Below are 13058 nucleotides of genomic sequence, written 5' to 3'. Positions count from 1 at the left end.
CTGTGGTCTTTCAAGTGATCCATGGCATACAATCTCCTTTCAATTTTTTTTTTTTTTTTAAAGCCCCGATCAGGGCAAGGACAGCCTTTCAACTAGTTTTGAACAAAGAAGACAGGAATTACCAAATATGCAGTGTCAACATGTACATCCAGATTCTGAAAATGGGCCCCCCACCAAAAAAAAATATATCTTCCCAAACTATCATTCCACACATTTAACCTCTTTCTATACCAAATCTTTCCCATAAAGGAAAAAACAAAACAAAACAAAACACAATGCATTTATTCCCCCTCTTCCCTAATTTCTTGCTATGAAGGACTGGATACTTATCACACTAAAAAAAAATTACGTTGAAATGTAATCCTTAATTAAGGGGCATTTTACTTTCTCGTTTTTTATTTCAAAACTGCCAAATAGAAATGCGAATTTCAGGTATTAAAGGCCAGCCCATAGTGAATACAGTGCTACATCAAGAAGAAAAGGGCCAGGCGCGGTGGCTCATGCCTGTAATCCCAACACTTTGGGAGGCCGAGGCAGGGGGATCACCTGAGGTCAAGAGTTCGAGACTAGCCTGGCCAACACAGTGAAACCCTATCTCTACTAAAAATACAAAAATTAGCCAGGTGTGGTGGCACAAGCCTGTAATCCCAGTACTCAGGAGGCTGAGGTAGGAGAATCACTTGAACCTGTGAGGAGTAGGTTGCAGAGAGCTGAGATTGTGCCACTGCACTCTAGCCTGGGCGACAGAGCGAATCTCAAAAAAAAAAGGAAAACTTGGATGGGCAGTAAATTTGGGACTCATACTGCAACCAAGTGAAGAGGCAAATTTTCATACTACAACTATGAGTCTCTGAATCAATATTGTAGTGGTTCCTTTTCTGCTATTTTTAATGAGATACAAATTTTAATTGAATACAAAAGTTTACTCAGATACGTATCTGTCACTCAGTTTCAAAAACTACCAACTCAAAACGGATTCCATCATTTATGCCCCCACTTCTCCATATTATTTTGAAGCAAATCTCTAAAATATCATATTCACAAATATTTTGGTATGTAGCTCTGAAAGATAAGGACTTTAAAAGATTATAGTTTAGAAAAATTGTACGGCCGGGTGTGGTGGCTCAAGCCTGTAATCCCAGCACTTTGGAAGGCTAAGAGGGGTGGATCACATGAGGCAAGGAATTTGAGATCAGCCAGGATAACACAGTGAAACCCTGTCTCTACTAAAAATATAAAAATTAGCCAGGTCTGTAATCCCAGCTACTCAGGAGGCTGAGACAGGAGAACTGCTTGAACCCAGGAGGCGGAGGTTGCAGTGAACCGAGATTGCGCCACTGCACTCCAGCTTGAACAGCAGAGCAAGACTCCATCTTAAAAACAAAAAAATTGTATTACCATTACAGCCTAAAAAATTGATAATCCCTTAATATCAAATATCTAGGCACCATCCAAATTTCTTTTTTCTTTTTTTTTTTTTTTTGTGTGAGATGCGGTCTCATCCAGGCTAGAGTACAGTGGCACAATCTCAGCTCACTGCAACCTCCACCTCCCAGGCTCAAGCAATCCTCCCACCTCAACCTCTTGAGTAGCTCTAGGGACACAGAGCTAACTAACTTTTGGGATAGCCAAGAGTCACCATGTCTGGCTAATTTTTTGTATTTTTTTGTAGAGAGGGGGGTCTTACCATGTTGCCCAGGCTGGTCTCAAACTCCTAGACTCAAGCAACCCACCTGCCTCAGATTCCCAAAGTGCTGGGATTACAGGGATAAGCCACTGTGCCCAGCCTTTGATGTGTTTTGATCCACGCAGTTACCTTTACAGATACTCATTGTGTCCTATTTTGGCCAGTGGGAACGTCTTGAGTTGGCTGCTGAGTCCTTCTGACACACCCTAGTATCGTTTGATAAAATCTTTGCTGATAGTCAAGATGTTTCAGCTCATTTCATACATTTCGTGTCCCAGACCTAGAACCAGCCATTTCTTCAAGGAATGATAGTGGTGGGGAATGAGTTTCCAAGACCACAATAAAAGGCTAGGGTCCTTCTTGCTCATTTTAAATAAAAAATTACCTCCATACGAATCCCCAACTATTAGCTATCTTCAACTTTGCTCTTATATCATCTCATGGAAAAATTTCACATCCACAAATACATTTCTTAGAAACTTAAAAAAAATTTTTTCTCCCGAAATTTTTACTTGAAATGTTTCAGTCTTAAATTTATTAAACTACTCATTATTTCCCCCTCTTATCCTATCCTGACTATGTATTCCCCAAACAAGATACTTAGATCATTAGGAGAATTTATATGTAGTTAAGAAATTCTGGCCGGGTGTGGTGGCTCACATCTGTAATCCTAGCACTTTAGGAGGCTGAGGCGAGAGGATCACCTTAGTTCAGGAGTTTGAGACAGGCTTGTGCAACACAGAGGCATCTTGTCTCTATTAAAATTTTTAAAAACTTGTTTTAAAAGGATAAATTTTAAGAAGAATATAATCAAACGATCAAAGATTAACAAAGAGGACACATTTAGTTTAATCAAGCCTTTTAGCAAGTAACTTTTCAAGACTATCTTTTCTTTGCCTATAATCCCACCACTTCAGGAGTCTGAGGTGGGAGAACTGCTCGAGCCCTAATTGTTTGAGCCCAGAGGTTCGAGACTAGCCTGGGCAACTTGGTGAAATTCCATCTCTACAAAAAATAGAAAAATTAGCAGGGTGTTGGTGGCATGCACCTCTGTAGTCCCAGCTACTCAACAGGCTGAGGTGGGAGAATCTCTTGAGTCCGGGAGGTGGAGACTGAAGTGAGCTGTGTTTGAGCCACTGCACTCCAACCTGGGCAACAGAGCAAGACCCTGTTCTCCAAAACAGACAAGCAAACAAAACACACAAGCAAACAAACAAAATTATCTTTCCTTGAACAAAGGATATAGACAGATCATGTCAAACATTTCACACAAAATTCTCAACTATTCCTAAGCTAATAGAGATCTTTTTCAAGCAAATGAATGCAGGGGGCGGCAGACGGCGAAAACAGAGATTTAGATACAGCAGAAAGCCTACACCTTTACTTTCAAAACAAGAGCTCATTTCTAACCTTCAATAAAATTCCCAGTAGTGCTGAAAGAGTTCATCATATTCCAGCGTTCTCCAACATATATCAGGCACAGCCCAAGCTACGCACTACATCTGCAGAAGGGATTCATTCAACAGCTGTACCTAGCTTACATAAAGGGAAACCTAGTTCACAAAAGACATAAATAAATAATTAAGGACTCTTCATAGGTGACAGCGAATTTTATCAGAGGTCAAGTTTGCCCCCCAGAGGGCATTTGGCAATGTCTAGACATTTTTGGTAGTCACAATCAGGGTGGGGGTGAGGAGAGGTGTTACTGACCTATCTAGTGGGTAGTGGCCAGGAGTGCTACAAAACATCCTACAATGTATAGGATAGCCTGGAGAGTATCTGTCCCTAAATGTCAATAATGCCAAGACTGAAAATCACTGATCAAACTGAATACATATTCTGAAAACGAGGGCAATTTAAAAAAAAATCATCCCACATTCTATACATAAAGAACTATCATTTCTTTTTAAAAATATTTGTCCTCTCAGGCCAGGCATGGTGGCTCAAGCCTGTAATCCCAGCACTTTGGTAGGCCGAGGTGGGCAGATCACGAGGTCAGGAGATCAAGACCATCCTGGCCAACACAGGGAAACCCCATCTCTATTAAAAATACAAAAAATTAGCCAGGCGTGGTGGCGGGCGCCTGTAATCCCACCTAATCAGGAGGCTGAGGCAGGACAACGGCGTGAACCTGGGAAGTGGAGCTTGCAGATTGCGCCACTGCACTCCAGCCCAGGCAACAGTGCGAGACTCCATCTCAAAAACTCTGCAACAGAGCAGAACAAGGTTCTTATGAATTATTCAAATGGTTATATCATAATGTTAAAAATTTTTAATAAAACCCATATATACCTAGTCTGCTTCATCCTATAATTACCTACCTGTGAAACTTGATTTTTTTTTTTTTTGAGATGGAGTCTTGCTCTGTTGCCCAGGTTGGAGTGCAGTGGCATGATCTCGATTCACTGCAACCTCCGTCTACCGGGTACAAGTAATTCTCCTGTTTCAGCCTCCCAAGTAGCTGGGACTACAGGTGCCTGCCACCAGGGCTGGCTAGTTTTTGTATTTTTAGTAGAGACGGGTTTTCACCATATTGGCCAGGCTGGTCTCGAACTCCTGACCTCAGGTGATCCACACGCCTCGGCCTCCCCAAAGTGCTGGGATTACAGGCATGAGCCACTGCACTCAGCCAGAAACTTGATTTTATCTTCATATTCATCTGACAACTTTTAGGCCACTCTTGTTCTTACTCAAGTACATATTTTCTCCTAATAAAACAAGAGCATCATGATGTTCACCCTGTAAAATTATGGTTTTATGGTTGTTTGCCACTATCCATATTGGCTGGTGAATAATTTTTGTGAAAATAATTTTCAGGTTCTTTTGTCTAATCCCCAGTTTTAAGTTTAAATTTAAATTTTTTTTTTTTTTTTTTTTTTGGAAACAGGATCTTTGTTGCCTGGGCTGTAGTGCAGTGGCGCGATCTCAACTTACTGCAGCCTCGACCTCCTCGGCTCAAGCAATCCTCCTCGGCTCAAGCAATCCTCCTGTCTCGGCCTCCCAAGTAGCTGGGACTACAGGAATGTGCTACCATGCCTGGTTAATTTTTGTATTTTCTATAGAGTTTTGTCATATTGCCCAGGCTGGTCTTGAACTTCTGGACTCAAGGGATCTGCTTGTCTTGGCCTCCCAAAGTGCTGGGTTTTACAGGCATGAGCAATCACGCCCAGCCTTCCCAGTTTTAAACTTTTTCTAGTTGTGGCCCCTTTACAATTCCTCTACAGGTTACTTTTGCTACATATAAACTCTTCTTGCTTCTTCAACTTCCAAATCATTTTTGCAGAGAGCAGTGAATCAAAGTGACAAAATGGAAACCTATTTCTATGTTCTTCCTTAAAAATCTTATGTACGGTTGAACTTAAAAGTTACAGTAGCTCTGTATCTCAAAAGCCAGAGATTATGATCGTAATATGTTTAAATAGAAAAACATCAGCCTGGTGCAGTGGCTCACGCCTGTAATCCCAGCACTTTGGGAGGCTGAGGTGGGTGGATCACTTGAGGTCAGGAGTTCGAAACCAGCCTGGCCAACATGGTGAAACCCCGTCTCTATTAAAAAAAAAAAAAAAAAAAAAAAAAAATTAGCCAGGTGTGGTGGCACATGCCTGTAATCCCAGCTCCCCGGGAGACTGAGGCAGGAGAGTCACTTGAACCTGGAGGTGGAGGTTGTGGTGAGCCAAGATCACACCACTGTACTCCAACCTGGGCAACAGAGCGAGACTCTGTCTCAAAGGAAACAAAAGAAAAACATTAGCCAACAAACTACTGACTAATAATTCACATTAGTTATCAGTTGTTTTGTTTATGGCATCTTTTGGCAAACAAATAAACAAGAAAAGCCAAAAACAATGTATGAAGTATTACTGACAATAATATTTAACCTGGATCAAATCAATGATTTATTTATTTTAATTAATTTTATTTTTTAAATTTTTTGAGAAGGAGTTTCACTCTTGTTGCCCAGGCTAGAGTGCAATGGTGATCTCAGCTCACTGCAACCTTCACCTCCTGGGTTCAAGCGATTCTCTTGCCTCAGCCTCCCAAAGAACTGTAATTACAGGCATGTGTCACCATGCCTGGCTTATTATGTATTTTTAGTAGAGATGGGGTTTCATTATGTTGGTTGGGCTTGTCTTGAACTCCTGACCTCAGGTGATCCACCTGCCTCAGCCTCCCAAAGCGCTGGGATTACAGGTGTGAGGCACCGCACCCGGCTCAAATCCATTATTTAAATTTAACTTTCCATTTACAAGAAATACAGCAATAAAAGAACAAATTAAGCATCACCACAAACAAATAATGAGATAAATCCAGAAGGTGGGACATTCTAGAAAGAAATAATTGAATGCAGAATATGGAACATTCTATAAAACTAATATAGTCTCTTCAAAAATGTCGATGTTCAGCTGGGCGCTAACATTGACACCCAGCCACCATGTTAGTCAGGCTGGTCTTCAACTCCTGACCTCGTGATCCACCGGCCTTGGCTTCCCAAAGTGCTTCGATTACAGTTGCGAGTCACCATGCCCAGCCTCTTTCCCCTTTTCACATGCGTGAAATTTTCTTAATAAAAACTGAGGTGGGGTAGGAGGGGGTGGAACTACCTACTCATATCTTAGCTGTGGTATTTTGTACTGCTACATTCTGCCATATCTCTTTGGTATCTACTAAATAACTGGTAGCCTTGTTGGCTGAATTTCTTGATTTATTCCCATGATCAATTTTCACATAACTTGTATATATACATTTCTCTTTTTTTATTTTTATGAAGGCATTTTCACTTAATATACGTTTCTTAAGACACAGAAAAATAGTTAAATAAGAAATAACAAATTAAGGTGGATTATGTAGGCTACCAAGGAAGTACATTACTTTCTTCTACTAATCCATTATTTGACATCTTGGTAACCTAGGTGGTTTCTCTATTTGTAGTAATTGTAACATGATTTTTGTGAACTCAATAGGTTTTACTTAACGCTGCAGGCTCACACAGAACTATTAGCAATACTCAGTCTCTTGTCTTATCCTTCAATCCATAATATGGGAGTACCAGATAAATACCCTCGGGGGGGGGGGGGGGAAGGGGATTATTTCTTAAATGCTGGCAAATACGGTAGTCTACCTTATACTAAGGCCCTATATATAATGAGCTAGTCAACAGTCTATATAATTGTAAAGGCAAGCTACAAACAGACCTTTTAAAACAATGTACTATTTAAAAGCAGCAAAAAGAATCCTGCAGATACATCTGCCTACTTTTAAGGTATTTAAGGGGCAGCAACTGTTGCCTATCTTCATCTCAAAGAAAATTAGAAAAAGATCTGTTTTCTACAACTCTCCTGATATACTTGGTTCTTGAAGCTCTGAATTCCTTTGTGTTGTTCTTTCATAGCTGTAAAGTCCAGAAATGAAGAATGAATCCAGAAATGAAGAATTTGGTATCTAACACTTTCAATTTACTGCCAGTACATACCTGCCCAAAAATCAACATAAAAAGAACATTTGGAACAGGAAACATATTTTATAGAAAACAAACATTTTTAAGAACACCACTTTCTTGTTTCAGGGTGAAAAATAAACGATGATAATCCTCAACATAACTGGTAATTATGTTTTCAAGTTACCTCAATTTTTGGTTCTAAAAAGGACTAATACCAGAAAACCTATAGCGCTGAATACTTAATATGTGTATAAAACTAATTATAGTTAAACATGTAATAAGCTTTTATTTATCCTGTCTTTTGCACAGCCCATTTTGTCCCTCACAACATCTAACTGTTGTAGTACCTCACATATAAGAATCATATGGGTTTTAAGTAGTCTTAATAACCTAAAATTTCCAAACTCAAAATACTTTCCTCTTGTCTGGTAGCCAATCCTGTATCAAGAAACATCCAAATATTTAGTTCTGTGCTCTTTACTAAAACAAGTAAAGTAAGCAACGAGTTCTCTTTTCTAAAGGGGTCAATATTCAGGAGTCCCTTTCCCAAGAAAAATATCTAGTAGTATATCTAGTTCGATGACAGTTGTGTGTTACCTAAATTCCATTTCTATGCTTTCAATTTCTTTTAATTCTGCTAAAACCTAGCAATAGGTTAGTGTCTCTCTTCCGCTTTCCTCCCCTTCGTTACATATAAAAGTATGTTTTTCAGTTGGGCATGGTGTTTTACGCCTGTAATCCTAGCACTTTGGGAAGCCACGGCGGGTGGATCAAGAGGTCAGGAGTTTGAGACCAGCCTGGCCAACATGGTGAAACGCCATCTCTGGAAAAATACAAAAAAATTACCCGGGTGTGATGGTGTGTGCCTCCTGTAATCCCAGCTACTCAGGAAGCTGAAGGAGGAGAATCGCTTGAACCCGGGAGGCGCAGGGTGCACTGAGCCGAGATTGCGCCATTACACTCCAGCCTGGGTAAAGGAGCAAGACTCCATCTCAAAGAAAAAAATAAAAAAAAAAAAAGTTCTGTGGATATGGCTTCTTATCACCAACAAGCATACCAAGGAATCTATCAGAATGTCACCATATTGGTATCATGACAAAGGCATTAACCAGCTCTAGGATTTGTAATCAACCAGCTCTAAAGTTTGTATTTTACAGATAAGGTCAAAATAGTGGTTTGGAGAGACTAAATAACTTCCTCAAGGCTACAGTTGGTAAATATCCCAGTTCGTATTCAAAGTAAGCTTTTTTTGCTTTAGAACTCTTCCCCAGGTCACTGTCTCTTCCATCAACTTCAACTATTTATAAATTCTCCCAAAATTCCCCAAGGGAGTTAGATTTGAATGATTTAAAGAGCAGAAACACAGGACTGACTGAATGATTCTCATTTTTTTGACTCTTGAAATTATTGAAGACGCCAAAGATCTTTCATGTGAATTTTATCTTTCCACATTTACCACATTCAAAATGTTAAAATATTTATTAATATATTTTAAAACAAGCCCATTACAAGTTAACATAAATAACATTTCAACAAAAATTACTTTCCCTCCAAAAAGTGAGAAAAGTAACACTTTTTTTTGCGTTTTGCAAATCTCTTTTATGTCTAACTTAATAAAAGATGTTTGGATTCTCACAGTTACTTCTGCATTCAGTCTGTTGCTATATGTCATTTTGGTTAAGTATATAATGAAAATCTAGTCGGAAAAGGGAGAAGTATTTTAATAACCTTTTCAGATAACTGTAGATACTGGTAAACACTAAAACTCAACAAATGGTAGTTTCTTTGTTTTTTTTTCTTAAATAAATAGAGACAGGGTCTCACTACGTTGAACTAGGCTCAACTCAAACTATCCTTCCACCTGGGCCTTCCAAAGTGCTGGGATTACAGGAGTGAGCCACCATGCTAGGCCAAATAGTAGTTTCTTAAAGGATAGTAACATTTTGGAATCTGAAACCACATCAATCCACTTTTTTACTGTTAAAATCCATTGCTATATCTGGTATTTTCAAAGGCTCTTTTACTTTTGCTTGATTTTGCAACATCATGCATTGGTCATCTGCAAAATACAGATTTACTAAGTTATGCCCATATTCCAAATGACATATTATACAACATTTTTAAATATTACAGTCCTTAACCACTGATATCATAAGGGAAGTTTTTTAAGTACTAGGAAGCTGTCAAACTCCAGCTGTCAACTTTTTAAAAATTCTAATTTTCACCCAAATTTTATCACTGGTAATAAATACTGTCAATTGTTTTCCTAAAAGTGACAAGCTCACTTCATTTTCAAGAAATACCTGCCAAATACTAAATGTGAAAAACCACAGGTTGCCAGTCGCATGGTACTCCATGAAATAAGCCACTCACAACCCAATCCCACAAATGCTTTTCCCTCATGACAACAATCACACCTCCGTAGGCAGCATAAATGCTTTATCCATGTTTATTTCATCACAAATTCTTAAAAATTAAAAAGACAAGTAGTCAAAAGCTAAGATTTAATAATAACAGGCGGGGCACGGTGGCTCAAGCCCAGCACTTCGGGAGGCCGCCACGGGTGGATCGCCTGCCATCGAGTTCGAGACCAGCCTGGCCAAAATGGCGAAACACCATCTCTACTAAAAATACAACCCAGGAGGCAGAGATTGCAGTGAGCCGAGATAGTGCCACTGCACTCCACCCTGGGCGACAGAGCAAAACTCCGTCTCAAAAAGATAAAAATACAATAATAAATTTTACTGCTTCAAGGGCATTCTCAAGTAAGCAGTTTGGTGCCACTGACTTGTTTTGTGCTAAGGTACCGTCAGTAGTTTTACCCAGCATTGCTTTTGAACCATCAGCGTATCAGTGAAAACAATAAATAGCATCTTACTATTATTTTGAAAATAGTTATGACCTTGAGGCTCCCCTGAAAGGGTAAGAGGAGATCCCCACAGGTCATCTGTCCACACTTCGAGAACTGCTTTCCTATATTATACCACTAGTTCAAGATGGGAGTGGAAACTCTAAATCATGTTCGTCCCAAGAGTCCATTCTGTTACCTCCTTAGTTTGAGATACACCAACACAGCTCTGGAAAAGGGAAGGAAATTAAGGGCACAAGGTGTCATTTGTTTCAACATCTTGAACACTTTTATGTTAGACCAGTAATTTTCAACGTAGTGGTCACATTAATCAGACTCAGCCGCAGGACTGCTCATTTAAAAATGTAGAGATGACAACTCCCCTCTGCTCCATTCGAATAAATTTGGGGGATGAGGCTCCCCCAAATTGTACGTTTAACAATCTTCGAGTTACTTTTTATGCACCCCGAAGTTGAGAATGATTGTACTAACAGTTCGAATTCAGAGTTTAAGCTCTCAGACCCTGAGCAATGGTGTCTCGAAATTAATCGTTTGCCAAGGAGCAGCCCTCCCTGCCCCCTCCGTTTCCCTTTCCTCTAGTTGGGAAAATGCCTACAAAAGTAAAACCCCGGCTGGGAGCGGTGGCTCACGCCTGTAATCCCAGCACTTTGGGAGGCCAAGGCGGGCGGAGCACCTGAGGTCAGGCGTTCAAGAGCGGCCTGGTCAACGTGGTAAAACCCGTCTCTACCAAAAATACAAAAATTAGCCGGGCGTGGTGGCACATGCCTGTAATCCCAGCTACTAGGAAGGCTAAGGCAGGAAAATCACTTGAACCCGGGAGGCGGAGGTTGCAGTGTGCAGAGATCATGCCACTTGCACACCAGCCTGGGCGACAAGAGTGAAACTTAGTCTTAAAAAAAAAAAAAAGTAAAACCCCATTTCTGTGGAGTTTTGAGCTGCGGTGAGAGGTGTCCAAGGGCTTGGAGGAACGGGCTACCCCGCCTGCATCAAGACAGCGGCTGCTCTGAGATAGTCCAACTGCATCTTAATTTCCATTTTGAAAATGAGACTGGCCACCAAATGACTCTGAGGACTCATCAGCACTACCTTTTTCTGAACTAAGAATGTCCAAGACAAGTGCTACTAGCAGTTTGAGAGAATCCCACATCTGGAGAAGGAAATCAGAACACGCAGAAAGAGGGAAAGCAAGTAGATTAATGACAGTACTCCTTTGCAAAAGCTGCCAAGAATCTAAAGAAAATAGTCCCCGGGATAAACATGGCGCCCACCGCGGCAGGACATAATCACCAGAAAATAGATTCTCCGCCCCATCCCATTTGATAAATCACGGCGCCATCCCTAAAGAAATTTGGGGGCCGAGGGAGGAGAGTTCGTAAACTAGCTGCAGTGCACTAAGGCTTAGGATGTACTATTAGACCAAGGAGAGATTACATAACAAGGCATCGGCTCAGCAATCACTCATTTTCCTCCTCCCGCTCAAAACGAGCGCCCCACTCCTCCGAGCGGGGACGGGGCGGGGAGAGCCGCGCACCCCCACCCCCAGGGGCCGCTCCGCCGCCGCCCGCCCCCGCCGCCGCACGGCCTCGCCCCCTCGCCGGCCCCTCCCGCCGCGCTCCGCCGTCTCGCCGCCGCCCGCGCCCCCGCCCCTTCCCCAGCGGGCCACCGCCCGCGCCCGCGCCGCCCACTCCTCCGAGACGCCTCGCGCCGGGCGTGCGTGTGGACGTCGGGCTGTGTGCGGGGCCGTGGGGCGCGAGTGCGCGCGCGCGCGCCGCGACGGGCGCCAGGGGGCGGGGGTGGCCGGCCAGCCGGCAGGCAGGGGCCTCCGCCGCCGGCCCTTCGCGCAGCTCCCGCGGCCCGAGGCGCACACACACACACTCGCGCTCGCGCACCGCGCCCTGCGGCCGCCCCTGCCGCGGGCCGCGCCGCCACTCGCGGTGGGCGGGGGGCGCGCGCCGCCGGCCCCCCGCCCCCACCCCCGCGCGTACCGGCCCCATCCCCCTCTCATTGTCTCGCCTCGGAACGCCTCGCCGAGCGAAAAGATAACGGAACCCCCGGGAGCAGGGGGTGGGGAGAGAGAAGGCTCGCTCGCTCACTCACCTCCCGTGGTCGTCGCCGCCGGTAGTCTGACCCGAGAAAGGCGCCGTCGCCTTAAAGGGACCTTACACCCGGCGCCAGAAGGGGGTGGGAGCAGGGAGGGGACAGGGGCTTGGGGGGAGACGAAGAAGAGGTAACCGTTGAAAGCTCGTCTCCCCAAGGGTGAAAGGAAGCCTCCCTCGGGTTCGAGTGATTTGGGGTGGATTTTTTTCCCGAGGGGGGCGGGGGGGGGGCCCCGAGGGAGGGGGGTGGGGGGGCCAAGGAATGCGGCTCCGTGTACGGGAGCTGGCGCGGGGGAGAGAGACGCCGACTCCCCCCACCGACCCTCTCGCCCCGCGGAGGGATACGGCTCGTCACTTCCGCCCTCCCCTTTTTCACGGCCTCCCAATTGGTCGGAGCGTGCTGCACGTCATGGGCTCATCCAAACCCCTGCCCGGGCTTCTTTTCTAGTCAAGTTTGGCTGGGCCTGCAAATAAATAAATAAAGGAAAATATTTTTTATAATGAAAAAAGAATAATTAGTTTCAGAAGCTGTATCTAAATTTTGGTGAGAAAAATGAGACTCCCAAAGAAAATATTCCCCAATTTACTTGCCTAGAGTTTCCAAGGAAGTGCTGGGAGGCTCCCCCACTTTCCACTCAAGGCTTAGACCCAATCAAGAGGGGGACTTCATGATACAGGCCAGGTGGTGAGGCCCAGTGGCACCAACAAGTGTCATTGGAACAAAGAACAAAATGGCACTCACTCTTTCTCAAGAGACACTTGGCCAAGTAGCCTTGTGGCTGTGGCCTTGTTTAAGTGAAGAACTTTTAAAAGCCATTTTGATCCTCAAGCCCTTCTGGATCCTGGAAAGAAGTGGCACACGATCGTTAAAGCGCTTATTGTGATGGAAACTGCTTTGCTTCCATTGTGACTAGATTCAGCAGAGATCCCCAGTTCTAAGAAACCGCACGCACTCCACATCCTTATGCT

At 43.4% G+C, this 13058-nt stretch overlaps 1 protein-coding gene across 7 annotated transcripts in view; it reads right to left on the bottom strand.

Annotated features, from left to right (window-relative positions):
- Positions 1 to 12435, bottom strand: part of POGZ (pogo transposable element derived with ZNF domain) — a 55486-nt gene extending 43051 nt beyond the window's left edge. For 3 of the 7 annotated variants that reach the window (XM_007977195.3, XM_007977199.3, XM_007977201.3), the window contains exon 1: positions 12091 to 12435. Coding sequence is in view for 2 of the 7 variants with exons in the window: in XM_073008385.1 (XP_072864486.1) it covers positions 3783 to 3883 (101 nt within the window). In the remaining 5 variants the exon portion in view is untranslated. Of the gene's footprint in view, positions 1 to 3782; positions 4151 to 7970; positions 11511 to 12090 lie in introns of those variants that run through there. The other 4 variants (XM_073008386.1, XM_007977197.3, XM_073008385.1 and 1 more) reach the window with 3 other exon arrangements.
- Between the last annotated feature and the right edge of the window lie 623 nt (positions 12436 to 13058).

The sequence above is a fragment of the Chlorocebus sabaeus genome, chromosome 20 (assembly GCF_047675955.1).
Source record: "Chlorocebus sabaeus isolate Y175 chromosome 20, mChlSab1.0.hap1, whole genome shotgun sequence".
NCBI lineage: Eukaryota > Metazoa > Chordata > Mammalia > Primates > Cercopithecidae > Chlorocebus > Chlorocebus sabaeus.
This window is presented reverse-complemented; position numbering and strand designations above follow the sequence as displayed.